The following is an 18,039-nucleotide window of genomic DNA, read 5'->3' as shown; positions in this document are numbered from 1 at the left end:
CTTTATGAAGTGAATCATTAGTGATGTACCTGGCAGCACCTATTGTTAAGCGTAATCATGTAGACTGAAAAGCCTGTATTGTTAATTATTTATATTTAAGATCAGAAAAAAGATTTTTATGGTTTTGGCTCGTCATTGTTTCTAAGAGAAATAATAAAAATAGTATTTTTCTAAATGATACACAAATTCATCACTTACATATGATTTTAACTTAACTGAGCATACACCTCTAGTTGAATTTTTGCTAACATAATAATTTTTGAAGTAGTAAATATAAAAACCCTATCAATGGCACATGTATAATTTTGTAACAACAATAATATCTATCAGTTAATTTTCAAACAAATATTAAATAAGGTATAGTAGAAGAAATAATAAATTAAAAATAGATGATTAAAGCGTTTATTAAAAATCAAATTGACAACTACTAATATAAACATGTCTCCAAACATAATCTATTTTTTAGCGATAAAAATAATGTCAATTAATTTCATTTTATTACCTCAAATGTCTCCATTATTATTTAAATTGAATTAACTGAAACATGTTTCACTAATATAAAATACATAGAATACATATTAGTAATTGATATAACATACACGTTTTAAATTACTTAAAACAAGATGTTGCTGAAAATATAAAACTTTAAAAATTACACTTGAAAATTTGTTACTACATTAATAACTAGTTACATAAATATATGAGTTATCAATAATAATTTTACAATAACTATTAATTTTTATTTTCAAATGAGTCCCTACAACAAACTTTAAAAGCATGGTAATTATTATTTTAATAAAAATTAAATTAATAATCAAACAACATAATAACTAATTTATCTAGAAACAATATAATAACTAATAACTAGTTTTAATTATTATATTTGAATATTATATAGGAGAGGTTATTTAAATTTTTTTTAAAAAAACGTAATAATTGAGTGATTTAATCTTAGTGAGATTTAATTCATCAAAATAAAATAAAAATTGTTTCATAGCTACTTATTAAAAAATGATTCAACTAATAATCATTTTCAAACAAACATATATAAATAGGAAATATAAACATTAAATTATAACATAACTCAAACATTGTTTTAAAAAATAAATAATAATTTATAGCCCATACTATACAATTTAAGAATTAATTATATAAAATATTTTACACATAACAATTAAATGGACGCAAACATGAAATCTGAATAACATTAAGATCAAACAATAATTTAATAAAAACAAGAATAAAAAGAAATATTAAAATGGTATTTAATACTTAATTTAACGCAACAATACTGCCTATTTATTCAATAAATTTGGAATGTCAACATAGTTCGTTTTTTATAAAGATTTAGTAATATTATTTAAATTATTTTGAAAACAATAATAAGTAATAAATACAACAGTTAATGAATCATAGTACCTAAGTCTAGACATCCTTCTTCTTCCATTTTAGTCAGAAACTTGATCACTCTTACTTTTGGATCCATTTGACGTGCCATATCAATTAAAGCTAACAGCTTTTTTATACCAATAAACACTCTAATCATAAAATTATATTTTCATTTGTATTACATTATTTCTAACCAATGTCAAAATATTAATAAGATAAATTAGGTAAAGAACTTACTTATGTCCTGATATTTGATTATATATCTTATGAATATCTTGTTTGGTAAACAAATCAAATTGCTCCAGTACAGTAATGAGTTCTTCGGGTTGGCTGAGATTAGGAACATGAAGTACAGCAGTGAAAGCAGATAGCATTTCCATTTCTTCCAGTACTTGCTTACGGCTGCTGGTGCACAGCACTAGAAGTTTTTTACCTTTAGGAGGTTGTTTTTTCAACAGAACTAACAAAGCTTGAAGTGTCAGATTGGAGTATCTTGGCCCAATTGAACCATAGTCTAATAATCGTTCAATATTATCAACTAAAATACAGCTAAGTTGAGATCTGTATGCGTCATCAAAGATCTAGAATGAAAAAGGAAATCATTTTTAAATTCTAATTTATAGTTAAAATTTAAAATTTGCATTTCAGTAACTTACTTTTCTGATCTGTAAGCATTTGGCTGTTTCAGTAAACCCAACCATGTCTTCTGGTGAACATACTTTAACAAAGGGGAAGTCTGAATTTTTTGCTAACATTGCAGCTAATGCAGTTTTTCCAGAATTTGGCGGTCCTTCAATAAGTACAGAAACAAGACCAAATGCATCTGCAACACGAGCTTGTTGTGTAAGTAATGTTCCATCTTCCAAAATTCCACTCACGGGAGGTCCCCATGTTATGATACCACGAGCCAAAAAATGTTCCAAAGCCTCTGCACTAGCACCAAATGCTGGCTTTATATCATGTTCAAGTGCATGAAGAAAATCATCCCTGCACACTTGAAGTTTTTCTGATGCATCAGGATCGACTTCTACTTTATTATTAGCTTTTATCAAACGGTTCATAGCTGTAGATTGAGCTGCACGAACTAGACCTTCCAATTCAGCACCACTGAAATTTTTAGTTCGCACTGAAAGTTCCTAAATATTCATAAAAACAAGAAATATATTATCATTTAATAAAAATTAAATTTAAAATCAATAATAATAAATATTTTACCTTCATGTTTACATCATCAGCAATTTTTTTAAACTCTTTCATGCGTGTTGTATGGATGTTCAATATTTGATATCGTCCATGTTCATCAGGTAAACTAATTTCCATTTGTACCTACATAAAAGTAATGATAGTCAGCTATGAGAATGAAAGAACTCGACTTAAATATCATACTTCAAGTCGGCCAGGTCTTAATAATGCTTCGTCAATCATGTCTCTTCGATTTGTCATCCCTATAACTAATATGTTATTAAGCTGTTCAACACCATCAATTTTAGCTAATAATTGATTGACCACTGTGTCGTGTACTCCTGTATTTCCCCCTACAGAGCCTCTTGCTTTACAAATAGCATCAATTTCATCAAAGATTATTATGTGCAAACCACTATTTGGACCAGACTAAAATATTAAAAACAGTTATGAAATATGAATAAATTTTCTCAACTTATCATCAGACATACTCTTTTTTCTTCTTCTTCTGCATCAGCAAATAATCTCCTTATATTTGCTTCAGATTCACCAACGTATTTGTCCAAAATTTGTGGACCATTGACAATTTTGGGTTCACGAGCATTTAACATTTGTCCAATTTGTCTAGCCATCAATGTTTTACCTGTACCAGGTGGACCATATAACAAAATACCTTTGACGTGTTTGCATCCTAAATTCATTAAAAAAAGTTAAATTTAACTTGTAGAAGAATTATCAATATTAAATTTGATTTTACCAAGTTGTTCTATTATTTCTTGTGGAAACACTCGAGATGCAAAAGCTCTTCTAAAAATAGCATTAAATTCACTATCCAAACCACCAATACCCATTTTGTTGAAATCAAAGTCTGGATTTATTATTGACACGCGTGTTTGTTGACTAAAAAATATTTAAATAATACAATTAAATAAAGTAATTAATATAATTAACAAACTCACCATTTTGACTTTCCTACCAACATTATTGATGCATTAGAACCAGTTACGAAACGTACAGCAGTATTACTTAAACATTTTCCAAACTGAATCGAACGAGGTTTTTCCCCAGAATTGATTTCTTGTTGATTTACTCCTAAAAACATAAATTAAATAGTTTTTAAAACAAGAAAGTTAAAAAAAAAAAGATTTTGTTTTAATATTTTTATAGTCAAAACATATCTAAATTCATATATTAAATAAAAGTAAAACAGTAGTTAATAATTTTTAATAAATATTAAAAAAAATATTACCAATTAAAATAATAAAAATTTAATATTCCAAGCAAAATTAAGCCTAAATGAACATTTTTACTGTGGTATACCAAGTGATAACAATTATCTGATATTAAGTATTTAATAATATTAGAATTTATATTTTCATAGACTGCATTAATCGTAAAATATTGTTACGAAAAAAATGATTTTGAAAGTAATGGTTTAAGTAAGCATAGGTGTCAATTCATCAAATAAGTATACAAATAACATTTTACTATACAATAATTTATTCTATATTGTATTGAAGTTATTATATATGCTACATTTTAAATTATTCTAATATCTAAATAGTTGTAAATGTAATTTATTATGATTATTTCTGGAGTGTGAAAAATTACATAATTTTATCCAAATTTACATAGAAATTTGTTATCGCAAGTATCGATGCAACAACATCCAAATTCTAATTTCCCATGGCTGTTTATAAATTATCTAGAAATAAAATTAATTTTAATTAAATCTGGTAATTGGTAATGCATTGTTGAGAAGTCATTAAAAATGTAATACATTTTATCGTAGCATAAATTACCTTAATTAGTTGAAATTTAGAAAACTATATTTACCAACATTTTGCAAGCTTGTTGTGTATTTTTTTAATCATAATCGTATATTATTGTGATGATTGTGGAGCCCAAATTAATTTACCCCAAGCTCCAAAAATCCTTAAGACTTAAGATAGCTCTGGATATAGCCACTAAAAATTGATTATACTTCCTATTAATAGCTAGACATTTTAAAGAGTAGATAATCAAATAATTAAAAGTTTTTATATTTTAATTTCATCATACATATGAGTAATTTACAATTTATAATCAAAATATAATTCGAAATATTAAGATTTACTATTAAAAATTTCTAAAATATGTTATACATAAATTGTTTTGAGAATGTTATTATTACTTTTGTACTTATGTACAATTTATTTATAAAATTTTTAGTTATATTAATACGTAAAAACAATTAACAGTTAAATGTTCTGAACAATGTAAGAAAATAAATGTTCTAGATGAAATTTTAAAAACAAAATTTATATAAAAATCATAGGATGTAGGTTCTTTTTTTTTGACGCCTAATAGAAATTCTAATTACTTCAAAGTTTTTAATGAAATAAAATTAATTATTCATGAATACATTTGTTTACATTAATGTTTGATTTCAATGGTTTTATATTTATAAAATTACTACAGTCCAAAATCAAGCCATTACACTTAAGATTACATACTTACATGGTTAGTTTTGCTCATTTTATTTAACAAAAATTAATAATGACAAAGTTGAATTTTAAAAATTAGATACTTTTTCAAGTATCCTGATAAAATATATACCTTCAATGCTTTTGATTATAATACACATTAGAGGTTTTTCAGGCAACTGAAAAAGTAAAGTTTGACCGACTGATAAAACATGATTGTTGAAGTTGATTGTAAACTCTTTAGCCATCATATCAGTATCAAATTTTTCATTGGCAGTTTTAGCATTCCTTAAAAATGGATCCAAAAATAAAATTAAATTATAATAAAAAATAAAATAGGAAATTTATTCATTTACTTTTTTTGATAATAATCAATTTCAGCTTCAACTGAAAGCAAAAAGTCAAGTGGTGTATTTTTGGTATGTGGAGCAATGTTGATTGACTGATTAATAGATAATTGTGCCCATTCTCGCTGATTTACAGAAAATGCTACACATCCTCGAGGAGGAGGATTTTTAACAAACATGACTGTAAACCAAAACTTAAGTTCCGGTTTAATTTGGTGCTGTACCTCAATATACCTAAAAGTATTTTAATTTTAACATGTTTCAACAATAATTTGGAAATTATCAATTTATGCGTACTTTGTGTCATTTCGAAAATCTTCATCATTCACTACTACACAATTCGTAAGAGCCCAATCGTCTGCCAAGCACTTCACTGCTTTCAAAATCTACCAAGATGTAATAAAATGTTAACTATTAAAATAATTTTAGCTCGTTCAATTAAATTTTAACTTACCACCATTTTCGCTGAATTCCCGTGGTACTATGGCAGGGTAAAAATGAAACTCTTACTAATTAATAAAGTTAATTATTCTAACAACGCGGCATCAACAGCTATTGGCTTGTTTGAAGTAAAACACATATCGACACAAAATCCAGAACGAATACATCACTATCAACATTGTTATCAATAATTTTACAAAAATCAATAATGGAAAGGGAAACGCGCATGTCTGGTGACACAGTTTTTGAAGGCATACTACTGTTCTAGTGCGAGCTTACATACGTATCGTGGCACAAACATAATGTTCACGTAAATTAAATAGCCATTTAGTACCTCTTTCATTATAATTATTTTACAATATTTTATAAAAAGCAAATTCGATATAAACACTTCAAATTAGATTCTTTAGTTCATATTTAACATATTTATTTATTTTGCTCTTTGTATTTTCATATAAATGGTTTTCGGTAATAAAACATTTTCCTAAGCCGATCTTGTTGCTGATTTGTCAATGAATTAAGTTGAAATTCGTTGTAAGGAAATCGGTCTTCGAACAAACATTGAAAATTTACACCATCAATTGCCGAATTTTGATTTAAAATCAAATCATCTATTTCCTTAAAAAACCAGATTTAAATAGTTTTGATTTGACAATTTTAAACGTTTTTTACATACAATCTCACTAGGAAATGAAAAATAAAATAAATACCATTTAATAGAGATAAATCAAGAATAATTTACTTACTAAGACTGTTGAGATTCTTCACGAGACATTTTTTATATGATAATGGATGGACAAAATAAAGTATTGATCAAACATTTTGTTAAAAACCATGCATTGAATTTATTTAAAGATAAAAGTACAAATATAAAAATTTCTAATAAATTTTTTTAAAAAAAGAATAACAATAAAAAATGAATGTTACATATGTTAATTACAATATTGAAGAATCATTATCAGAATCGGAACTTGAATTTTCATTTTGAATCTTATCATCACCTAAAAGGTTAATTAAATCATTTGCTTCATCTTTGTCTTCACTTCTATCATCATCTTCATCATCATCAGTTTCATCATCGCTATCATTCTATAATCAAAAAATAATAATGATTATTATAATTTTATTTTTATTATAACAAACTGTAATTGATTTACTTGTGACATTATTTCTTCTCCTTTAATATCGATATTTTTCATAATACCCATAAAAAATGCGTCAGTACAACCATTCATAACAATAACATTTTTAACTTTCAATATTAATGCTTCTAAGATACCTCTGATGTTAGGTAAACAATTACTAAGTGCATTATCTTTAATCACCTATAGTAAAAAATCAGTATAAGGAAATTTTTTTTTCAGTTATAATTTATTTGAGTTGTAACTCACTTTTGTGTAATTGCATATGTTTTGTATGTACCTAGTAATTACTTGAAGACTTTTGAAAACCTTTGAAACCTCTTTTGTTTTAAGTTTAAATAAATTATGGCACACCATCATTCCTTCAGCTAAGAATAATTTTAATAATAATATAGAACCCTGAAAATGCAAGAAACAGTAAATTACCAGTCAATTTAATTAATTTTCATATAATGTTTAATACTTTAACAAATATAAGAAGATTACTCCGAGAATCTTGTTTTTTAATTGCTTGAACCATTTTTCCCATCACAGAAATAGCCGATTGCCAAATATCCAAGCGATTTATTTCATTTTCAGCAGTTTTTAAGCTAGCTTTCACAGATCCCAATAAAGAGTTTAATACAACTTTGATTAAACACTTAAAATTCATTCTAGATATGTAAAAAATTTAATTAAAAATAAGAAATTATTTAAAATTACTAAATTTACTTATTAATTGTAGGCAATGTTTTTAGTCTATCAGTCTTTGACTCCATGGCTATCACTTCTACTTCTAACCAATCAACAATTTCTACTAATTTTTTCAACTGATTATCTTGACATTGTAAATATATTTCAAGTAAAAACGTTATTTTATCATTGTACTTTGGACCATTTTCTTCTAATCCTGTCATTGAATACCATTGTCGAGTTAAAAAATTCCAACAAGTATCTCCTAGCACAAATAACAAACAATAAATAAGAATATTTTTGAATTTATCATCAATATAATTAATTACTTAAAATAATATTGTTTTCTGGTTCATCAGAGAAATTTTTCAAAGTTTGTATTAGAGTGACTAAATTAACAGCAGCATCTAAATGAAGAATTATGTGTTGAAATTCCGTTAAATAACCTATTTTTTCCAAAATTAATCCTTTTTTGCATATTTGACGCTTAAACTGAGTACTTTGGCTACTCAAATCTGTCTTGCTTGTCATTTTTTTTAGTGCATCTTAATTATAAGAATAATATTAACATAGTTTTGATTTTAAATATAAACACAAAGAGACTATACTTATAAAAAGATCATCCATATCAGAAGATTCAAAATCTTTCCATTGAAATAATACCACTATAGATTTCAAAATTAATTCAACACAATGTTTCATTTCATATGTTTCCGCCATGAACATTCCAGCAGAATCCAATATGTTGTCATTTGCCATTAATAAATTCTAAAAAAATACAGTAATTTTATCATTCTACATGCTAATTATTATTCAATTAATATTTATACCTTGAAAAATTGTGAAAGAATTTCCATATCAGTAAACAAATATGGAAGAAGTTTAATAAAATTTTTTAAAATGGTCTTGGTAGGTACTAATGAAACATTACTAAATCCAACAGTATCTTTGGATTTAATTTTAGACAAATGGCTAATTCTTTTGTTTTTAAAGACAAGATATTCTAATTTTTTTAATACATCTTCCATTAAATAGCGCAACTCAGAAGGACCTAATTCTGGAGTAAACTCTTCATCCTAAATATAAATCATATAATACATTTTTAAAAATTTATCCATGTTAAATAAAAAAAAAAAATTAAATAGCTATAATATATTGAAAGAGTAAATCATTTGAGCTGAATATATTTCAATCTTAAATATGAAACTTAACAAAATTATAAAATAAAAATAAAAATATGATATAAATCATATAAAATAATATTTACTATGAATGTGTTAAAATTTTCAAATAAAAATTAACATAATCAATAACAAGTATTTTAATGAGATTATTAATGAATTCAACAAACATGTTCAGGTTCTGGATTTATAACAAACTTCTGTGTAAGAATGAGCCAAGTATCAATATCAAGCTCACGAAAATAGTCATGATAAATACTAAGATCTACTTCATTTTCCAAAATATGATCATCATTTTCATCTTCTACTAAATTAGTCATAGTAAAATTTGATGTATTGGTGGATTCTAAAGAAACATTTTTTTTATCTTTTATTTTTTTGCCTTTTTTATTGGTATTTTTTTGTTTTGATTTTAATGACTTTCTAAAAAAAAAAAAATGTTTAATTCAATAAATATTTAAATTAGAAATATAATAATAAATAATACTTTTTATTTTTATTAAAATGTGGCTTTTCAACATTCAACCCATAGTAACACGTTGGTGGAATATATTCTGGATCATACATTACCGACAAACATTTTTTTATTGTTTTAATCAAATATATTATAGTTCTCAAACGAATTAATACCTAAAAACCAATTTAACATATTATCTTAATAATATAATAATATTAGTGTTTGAAACAATTATTTACTTTGTTTCCATTTTTTTGTTTGATCAAGTAAGAAAAACAATTAATAACTTCGTGAAACCAATTAACAGCATGAAAAAGTGTATGAACAACAACACTTTGTTGTTCTGGAGATAACATTTCAAATTCATCTATAGTTTTACGTGTAGGCATTACAAGTGGACATCCCAATAATGCATCAATTTCACTTAAATCTTCGCGCTCCAAACCCCTAACCAATCGAAACATTGATGTTAAAGCGTTTGAACGACAACTTTGTAATCCTGTTAATGCATTATCATTCTTTTTTACTTCATCAATGACTTTTGGGCACAAATTAACCGCAATAATCTCATCAAGCTCTTTATCTAGACAGAATGCTAATGAACAATCGACTAAATAATTCCTATGAAATATAATATTAAATTAATAAACATATAATATTGGTACAATCAGCATAAAAAAGAAAAACCTTTTTCCTAAAATACATTTTTAATAATAAACATTTTTTTTGTAAATGATTAAATAAAAATAGATAAAATTATGCATACAATAAAGAATTTAGATTGTAACTGTATGTATTTTCCAAATAAGTTACATTATTTATTTATAATAATATTGAACAATATTGTAGAAAAAAAACTATAAGAACTTTAAAATCAAGTCTTAAAGTAAATATATTTATCTTTTTTTGTTTTCCTTCAAATAGAGGAAACTATAACATAATACATAAAACTGATTTAAAAAAATTACTTACTCATTTTTAAAGTCACTAGCAGCTATTAAAAAACTATATTGAAAGTTTTTTTTCATAACTGAAGAAACAGCATACTTAAAAACAAAACAAAAAATATATTAAACTAAAAAATGTGAACAAGTTTAAATAAACAAAAGTTACCAAAAAAGTTTTGTCAACAGGAAGACAATGAAACATCATAAGAGCAAATTGATCAAAAAATAAAATTTGAGAGTCTGTATCTGATTGGGTCCTTGTTACTAATAATTCTAAAACAGAAAGTATGCATTAAAAATTATTATTACACTATAACTTACACTTAATTACCAAAGAGGGAGTAAGCATCCTTTGCTTTTTTGGTTAGTTCAATATCTTCACTAGATTTATCGATTGATACACTTTCTTCATCAGAGGATACTAGAACTATATGCTTAGTCAACATAATTGCTCCAATAATCCCAACTCTTTGATACCTGTTAAGTTGAATTATTAAATATTATTTTCCGTCATTACTAGTGTTTCATCTTCAATAACAATAAAATGACTATTTCAAAAAGTATTTACATAATATAAAGAGAACAAAGTTCTTTTTGTACAAATATGTTTATTTCATCTTGGAACACAGAACAGTTATTAATGCCATCAGGACCTTCTGAATAGGCAATTTTGCATAACATGTCCAATACTTGAGCAATATCTTTGATAGATAAATCGTAGATTTTACTCATAAAGACTGACTGCATAAAGAAAAATTTGATTATAAATATAAGAACCTTTTACTAAAATTAAGCTATATCAACAATTCAAATATAGTATTACCATCAAACGAGTAGCTAGTGGTTGAATTTTATCAATTCTTTTTTCAGTTAATTCATAGAGAATATTTAAAACAATTTCAATAGTCAACTTATTACCAGTACCAAACAGAACAAGAAGTTCATCCACAATCCATTTACACCAGCATTGATGAATGTTAATGAAACAGTTACTAAAATAATAATGTTGTTGTAAAAAAATGTAAATCTATATTCAACCGGTATTACACTAATTCATTATTGATTGATGATAAACTAGTGACTTACTAGATATATACTTACATTATCATACTAGATACAACTTCAATGGATGTATAATCAGAAACTTTTAGAAGATTGGAAAATAAATCTATGAATGTTTCAAAATATTGTTTGAATACCTTAAAATATAATTTGAAAAATAATTTTAAATAACTTCATAAAATTCTATAGTAACACTGATTAGTTTACAAACCGGAGTAAATATTTGAAAAGTCTTTTCCATAACCTCAGAACGAATAAATCCATTTTTTAAACGTTCTTTAAAAATTGATAAAATATTACTTTTTGATGATTGATCATTAGAAGCAGCCGAATAAGCCAAAAACATAATGACAACATCTAATGGTCTAATAAAAAATAAAAAATTAAAACATTACAAAAATTATTGTTAATCACAATAGTAAAAACTATTAATTATTATATTTAATTATTTATTAAGTACAACAATAGAAGATTTATCTATAATATGTACAAAAGTCAAACTGTCATAATACAGATAGATGGGAAAGAGCAAGAAGCAAAAATAAAAAAAAGTGTAAGACAGGGTTGTATTTTGTCACTAATGCTATTCAACTTGTACATTAAAAAGGCAATGGAAGAATTGAGAGCAGAAATACAGAAAGGAGTGCGAATAGGAGGAACAATGGTTACTGCCTTGAGATTTTCAGCTGACATAGCTTTCTGTGCGGAAAAAGAAGACAACCATGCAAAATACCCTAGTAACGATAGATAGAATACTAAAAAATAAGTATGGAATGAAAATGAATAAAAAGAAAATGAAAGTTATGATTTGCAGTAAAGCTAATCCGGTTCAAATCAACATAAATATCGAAAATAAACAAAAGAGCAAGTGCAACAATTCACATATCTAGGAAGAAAGCAATATAATAGAGGATGGTTGCAGCAAAACAAATATAATCTGCAGGATAGCAGAGGCGAAAAGAGCATTTCAAGACAAAAGTCACATATTAACTACCAATAGTGTTAGCCTGGAGATAAGGAAGAAATTCCTAAAAAGTTATATTTGGAGCGTAGCTCTCTTTGGATCCGATACCTGGACAATAAACTCAATAAAAAAATAGGCTAAAAGCCTTTGAAATGTGGTGCTACAGGAAAATACTTAAAATATCATAGACTGAGAAGGTAATGAATAAATAAGTACTAGATAAAATAAAGGACCAACGAAAAATATGGAAAAGCATTCAATCAAGAAGAGGCAAGATGATAGGGCACATATTAAAGCATGTAAGTTTATTAAAGAAAATAATTGAAGATGATAAGGGACATATTGCAAGAGAAAAACAAAGAACAGAATACATGACACAGATAATGCAGGTTACGAATAAGGGAAGTTACAAGGACCTGAAAGAATTTTTCTATAATAGAGAAGCATGGAGAGTTGCAACAAACAAATCTACGGATTTATAACAAAAAAAAAAAAAATTTAATTATTTACTTGTGTCCTGCATATGATTGTACTTGACTTATAGTCTTCATCCAAACATCCAATAACAACTTGCTTGATAAAAATCTATCATAAATACAACTAAAAATCACAAGCTGTATGCTTAATAAATTATCATTGGTTGAAGTAGAAAATGGAAGTTCTGACCTTAATCCATTTACAATCTGTTGTTAAACAATTACATTAATTTTATTTTTATCCTATAAAAACTTTAACTTTAAACCAACTTTTTCAGCTAGGGTACGATCATCTACTTTAATTAAAAATCTAACTAATGCAGGAAGTGTATCTGATGGAGTATGATGAATAACAGGTATCATATCCATTTGAATGAATGCTAATTCATCTTTGCTAATGTTTAACTGACCAATAGTTTCCAAGACACAAGCCATTAATTCTTTGTCACTTCTCAGGAGTTTACTAAAAATCAAAAATAATACTTGGAAATAATTTTAGATATTATTATAAAAAAGATTTTCCTCCTTACCATAATCCATCATGAGCATCATGATCTTCACTATCAAGAACAATATCAGGAATTGACAAAATTAATTCTCTTTTGATATCAAGATCAGATATTACATTAAGATTATCAAACAATTTATTGCAAACTTTTCTTAAATCAATTATGCTATATAGATACTTAAACGGTCTAAGCAACATCCGTACCCATTTCTGTACAGGTAATACTAGATCATCTCTAAAACATAAATTAAACTATAGATGGTAATTAAATTATTTAACTTAGATGATTTACGTTATATCTTCTAAGCAGATTTCTGCCATTTTATCAAAAAAAAAATCAATCAAATTTGATTGAAGTTGAGGTACTTGGAGTAGAAGACGAGCTAAAGAATCTCTTTGTTGCTTAAGTTTATTTTCAGGAATCTCCTATATTTTAATATGTTCATATAATTGAAGATTAATAACTACTTATAACTTTTGAAAACATACTTTATAAGGTGTTAGAGCTACTTTAAGATTTATTTTATCATTATGGTAATTTTCAAATTCCATAAAAAATTTTTTTACATCATCAATTCCACCGATTTCTTCAGAATCATTAGATAATTTAGATTTAAGTTTTTGTAAGAATATATACTCTTTGACACCTAAAAATGTTATGTAAATTTTATAGAATTACAATAGTAAATAAACCAATATATTATAAATAATATATAATCGTATAAGTCTTACACAATATGTTTTGATCAGGCTTCAAATGTAAACCACAACTGATTAATGTTTGTTTCAAATAAGAATAAGCATCATCATCGCAAAATAGAGGTTCTGAACAATCAGTAGTATCATCTGAATAAATGTCAACAGTTTTTCTTTTTTTTTCAATGGGAAAATCGCTGAAATCATCCAATACTGATGGCGACTCCGGTGACTCATCATCGTCCAAAACGGTCTCATTGGTTATTATAGCCTTAATCGGTGTAATATCATTTAAAGAACTAGTAGTTTCCTGTAATTGAGACGAAGACGAAAAGTTCCCATCAACATTCTTCGTTTTTGGAAATTTTCTCTTATACATGATAAGGTAATTTAATTTTGGTAATAATAAGATAGAAGACAACTTTTAAAATACACTGTTGTAACTGGAACGATATAACTTTTAAAAAATATTTGGACGTATACTTAACAAGTAATCCTTTATCGTTATCAAATAAGATAATTCAAAATTGTTGCATAAAAACGGCGGTTTTTCTCATTGTCTGAATGATAAAAAAGCGCGCCGTAGTGGAGAACTAGTTTACCAATTGAAAACATAGAACGTCATCTTTTTCCTGTGTAATACATAGTATCATTGATTATAGAATATTCTATAATCAATGATAGTATGTATGGATCATATGCGTAATATACAATATAACATCAAAGTTAAATTTTAAAGTAAAATATATATCCCTAAATTCCCAATGATACCATATAGCAGGGATGGACAACTCAAAGTAATTAATGGACCTATTTAAAATTTTAAAATCTGGAGGACCAGAGTTAAGAAAGCAAAATTAAAAAAAGGTCATCAAAGTTGACAACATTTATTTTAATTTTACAACTGAATCAATATAATAAAACAAACCTACAACTATGTGAGCTATACTGATATGGGAATATATATATATATACATTTAATAATTTAGCTGAAGTTCAATATTAAAGAAAAATATATTATCTGAATTTATGATCAAAGTGAGAAAATTCAATACTGATAACCACTAAAGTATTATGAAGCGATTTGAAAATATATCATGGGCCAGATAAAAATAGTATGTGGGCCCCATCAGTTGCCCAACCCTACCATATGGTATCCGGTCTGAAAAACCTACACCTAACTATATAGTTTCTTGAAAATGTAATAAAAAAATTTATCTCTTATTAGTCTCATATAGTGTGATGTAAAATTAATGATATTTAATATTTGAAGAATATATGTTTTTATTTAAATTACATTAACCGTTAAAAATTATAACATAGGTAAGTTATTATAATTGATTAACTATGTTGATTGGAAATTAAATAGGAAAATATACGGTACAAACAGTTATAAATAAAAATAATAGTGTACAATAAAATCAATTTAACAAGTATCATTTTTTATTTTTCTTTTTTTTTTTCTGGTGGTTGTACAAATTTAAATACTTTTTTATCATTTTTATTCATATTATTGAATTTTCCTAAGCCACCACCTCCATGACGTTTTCGTGGTCGAATAGCTTTTGCATTTAATTCTACAGCTGGAGGAGTAGTGAAACCAAAAGATGCAGCAACTTTAGCAATATCTAGAGTGCCAACATCAAATATCTGTTTTAGATGATGTGAATCATAAGCTCGAACATATGATTTAAATGCTTCTTTAGCAGAAATATGTAAGAAGTAATTTTTAGCAACAAGTTTTTCAAGTTGAAGTTGTATGTCTGAAATTTTATTCCATGAAAACTCAAATTCGTTTAATGGGACTTTTGCTTTTTTTAAATATTGAAGGAATCCTAATTCTTCTGGACGTAAAATTAATAAAGCATGACCACTGCTACCTTCGCCACGAGCTGTACGCCCAACACGATGGATGTATTCCTTTAAATCAAAATGTAAAGTCAAATAACTATTTGTTATCAATTATATTTTTATTTGCATGCATACTTTGGGATCATCAGGAGGATCAAACTGAACAATCCAATCAACTAATGGAATATCTAATCCTCGAGCTGCTACATCAGTACATAGCAATATACCAGTTTCTGCATTACAGAATTGAAAAAATGTAGTTGTTCGCTTTTCTTGTTTTTGCTTACCCTAATTAAATTTAACAAATTAACTATTTTAACCAAATTTAACAACATGAATAAATATCTTACGTGTATACACATAACAGGTAAATCAATATAATTTAATAGTTCATGGAAATATTTTACAGCTAAGCATGAGCTAAAAAACACCATAACTTTCTTCTTTCTATTTTTTTTTAAAAATGTAAACAATAATAAGAAACGTTTTTCAGATGGACACACAACATATCCTTGTTCTAAACCATCAACTGTAGCTTCATCTTTACTGTCATCTACTCCTATGTATATAGGTTCTTTTTTTAAGGCAAAAGTAGTCAGAGCATCGGTTTTAGGTGTCTTAGTAGCACTAAATAACATTGTTTGTCTCCGTTCTAAAAATAATTAACTGGTATAAAAATAAAATATTTTTAACTATTATGAAACATACTTGGTAATAAATTTATAATTTGTTTTATCTCTTCTTCAAATCCAATATCTAATATACGATCAGCTTCATCAATAATAAGACACTGAAGGTTTTTGTATAGAAAATCTGGAGAATTTTGTAAATGATCTAATAGTCTGCCAGGAGTTGCAACAACTATATTAATTCCTAAAACAAATTAAACATTTAAAATATTGTTTTTCATGTTTTTAAGTTGCTTAATTATATAACTAGATTAGGATATTTTAATTTATCACATCTTAATTTCAGTATCAAAAATCTATATTACTTATTGTTTGTGGGATTCATAATAATTTGCCATATGCTAATATATATAAATATATAATAAATAATCTTTTAATTTAATGTAATGAAACAATACATATTAACAAATAAGTCTGAATGAAATAAAAATGTACAGCAATTTATAGTCATATGAAAGATTGATAGACATCTAATATAAACTAAAATTTTTTTTTATTTTCCAAACAATTATCATGAATTGAAATAAGTTTTTTCTAAACTTGACTTTTTTGTTATATATATATTTTTAAATTTGACAATATATGATATTTACAAATACAATTTTTTATAAACAAATGCTAATAACAAAAATAACAAATAAAATTATTAGGCAATATAGAAAAAAGATCTGTTAAAATGTTTTAATCATGTCATGGAAAAAATTGAACTGAGATAAATAATTTAAATACAAATTTAGAAAAGTTAAATGAAATATTCAAAAAAATATATGATTTTAAGTACATAAGAGTAACAATTAAGAAGTGTTGAAAATGAGTATAATCGATGGTAATTTGAAAGTCAACCCCACATGGAAAAAAATTGAACAGTCAATAGTAAAGTTATTAGGCATTACAATAATTTATTACATTTTTAAACTTATTGAAAATAAATTACCTTTTGATAATTTTGTTGCTTCCGTTTGTCTGTTAGCACCACCCATTAAAAGTCCATAAGTATGATGATGGTGTTTCATCAATTCCTTCAATACACCATATGTCTGCATTGACAACTCTCTTGTGGGAGAAATAATAATAACACCAGTACCATTTCTGGGCATAAATTTAAGTTTGTAGATTAATTCTACAGCAGGAATCAGAAAAGCTAGTGTCTTTCCACTGCCAGTTTTAGCAGCTCCTACTAAATCACGTCCCTCTAACAAAGGTGGTATAGTTTTTGCTTGAATTTCAGTCATTACAGAAAATCCCATATCTGCTATACCTTTGAGAGTATTTTCACACACATGACCTTCCAGACTAGAAAACTTTTTATCTTCTGCCATAATTTTTAATTCCAAATTGGAATCCGGAAGAACTATGAAAAACAAATAATTAATAATAATTCAAAAACAACTTAATTGTTTAAACATTTACTTTTTTCGTCAGCCATTATTTGTTAAAAAACTTCAGTAGTAATAATCAAACATTTATTTTAACTTTACAATAATATTCAAAATTAAAGCTTATGTACTAACACAGTTATATATTGTGTACATACCTGTTTTAAAGTAATATATTTTAGGTTATATACAAA

The 18,039-nt window shown here is 25.9% G+C and overlaps 3 protein-coding genes across 3 annotated transcripts; all 3 read right to left on the bottom strand.

Annotated features, from left to right (window-relative positions):
* Nucleotides 1-1,322: 1,322 nt before the first annotated feature.
* Nucleotides 1,323-6,055, bottom strand: LOC112688452 (vesicle-fusing ATPase 1-like). Its single transcript, XM_025561633.1, has 12 exons — nt 5,838-6,055; nt 5,681-5,769; nt 5,393-5,617; nt 5,170-5,324; nt 3,531-3,663; nt 3,329-3,471; nt 3,063-3,262; nt 2,776-3,000; nt 2,605-2,715; nt 2,046-2,525; nt 1,627-1,970; nt 1,323-1,538 (listed from the first exon to the last, which is right to left on the bottom strand). The coding sequence occupies exons 1-12, from the start codon at nt 5,841-5,843 to the stop codon at nt 1,403-1,405; spliced, it is 2,247 nt and encodes a 748-aa protein (XP_025417418.1). The 5' UTR covers nt 5,844-6,055; the 3' UTR covers nt 1,323-1,402.
* Nucleotides 6,056-6,729: 674 nt separating this feature from the next.
* LOC112688449 (Fanconi anemia group D2 protein homolog) lies at nt 6,730-14,308 on the bottom strand. Its single transcript, XM_025561630.1, has 24 exons — nt 13,966-14,308; nt 13,723-13,880; nt 13,526-13,659; nt 13,256-13,468; nt 12,996-13,188; nt 12,760-12,932; nt 11,497-11,650; nt 11,325-11,422; nt 11,047-11,215; nt 10,792-10,964; nt 10,555-10,700; nt 10,390-10,496; nt 10,249-10,322; nt 9,516-9,897; nt 9,307-9,449; nt 8,990-9,242; nt 8,469-8,714; nt 8,247-8,406; nt 7,968-8,183; nt 7,678-7,903; nt 7,430-7,619; nt 7,216-7,365; nt 6,982-7,149; nt 6,730-6,913 (listed from the first exon to the last, which is right to left on the bottom strand). The coding sequence occupies exons 1-24, from the start codon at nt 14,306-14,308 to the stop codon at nt 6,761-6,763; spliced, it is 4,422 nt and encodes a 1,473-aa protein (XP_025417415.1). The 3' UTR covers nt 6,730-6,760.
* Nucleotides 14,309-15,357: 1,049 nt separating this feature from the next.
* On the bottom strand, nt 15,358-18,012 carry LOC112688450 (probable ATP-dependent RNA helicase pitchoune). Its single transcript, XM_025561631.1, has 6 exons — nt 17,880-18,012; nt 17,404-17,820; nt 16,489-16,653; nt 16,131-16,432; nt 15,916-16,068; nt 15,358-15,849 (listed from the first exon to the last, which is right to left on the bottom strand). The coding sequence occupies exons 1-6, from the start codon at nt 17,893-17,895 to the stop codon at nt 15,373-15,375; spliced, it is 1,530 nt and encodes a 509-aa protein (XP_025417416.1). The 5' UTR covers nt 17,896-18,012; the 3' UTR covers nt 15,358-15,372.
* Between the last annotated feature and the right edge of the window lie 27 nt (nt 18,013-18,039).

Source organism: Sipha flava, unplaced genomic scaffold, assembly GCF_003268045.1.
Source record: "Sipha flava isolate LNK unplaced genomic scaffold, YSA_version1 38_pilon_pilon, whole genome shotgun sequence".
NCBI classification, from domain to species: domain Eukaryota; kingdom Metazoa; phylum Arthropoda; class Insecta; order Hemiptera; family Aphididae; genus Sipha; species Sipha flava.
The sequence above is the reverse complement of the archived record's forward strand: the minus strand, read 5'-3'. Positions and strand labels throughout refer to the sequence as shown.

What these genes read in the sequence shown, in the direction of transcription:
- LOC112688452 (XM_025561633.1), bottom strand. An exon ending in GATTTTCGAAATGACACAAA is followed by an intron (nt 5,618 to 5,680) that starts GTACGCATAAAT and finishes AAATACTTTTAG; the next exon opens with GTATATTGAGGTACAGCACC. An exon ending in TAAGACCTGGCCGACTTGAA is followed by an intron (nt 2,716 to 2,775) that starts GTATGATATTTA and finishes ACTTTTATGTAG; the next exon opens with GTACAAATGGAAATTAGTTT.
- LOC112688449 (XM_025561630.1), bottom strand. Translation starts at nt 14,308, where the DNA reads ATGTATAAGAGAAAATTTCCAAAAACGAAGAATGTTGATGGGAACTTT. An exon ending in ATCTGCTTAGAAGATATAAC is followed by an intron (nt 13,469 to 13,525) that starts GTAAATCATCTA and finishes TTTATGTTTTAG; the next exon opens with AGATGATCTAGTATTACCTG. An exon ending in ACATTGCCTACAATTAATAA is followed by an intron (nt 7,620 to 7,677) that starts GTAAATTTAGTA and finishes TTACATATCTAG; the next exon opens with AATGAATTTTAAGTGTTTAA.
- LOC112688450 (XM_025561631.1), bottom strand. An exon ending in TACCTGTTATGTGTATACAC is followed by an intron (nt 16,069 to 16,130) that starts GTAAGATATTTA and finishes AAATTTAATTAG; the next exon opens with GGTAAGCAAAAACAAGAAAA. An exon ending in ATCCTCCTGATGATCCCAAA is followed by an intron (nt 15,850 to 15,915) that starts GTATGCATGCAA and finishes TTTGATTTAAAG; the next exon opens with GAATACATCCATCGTGTTGG.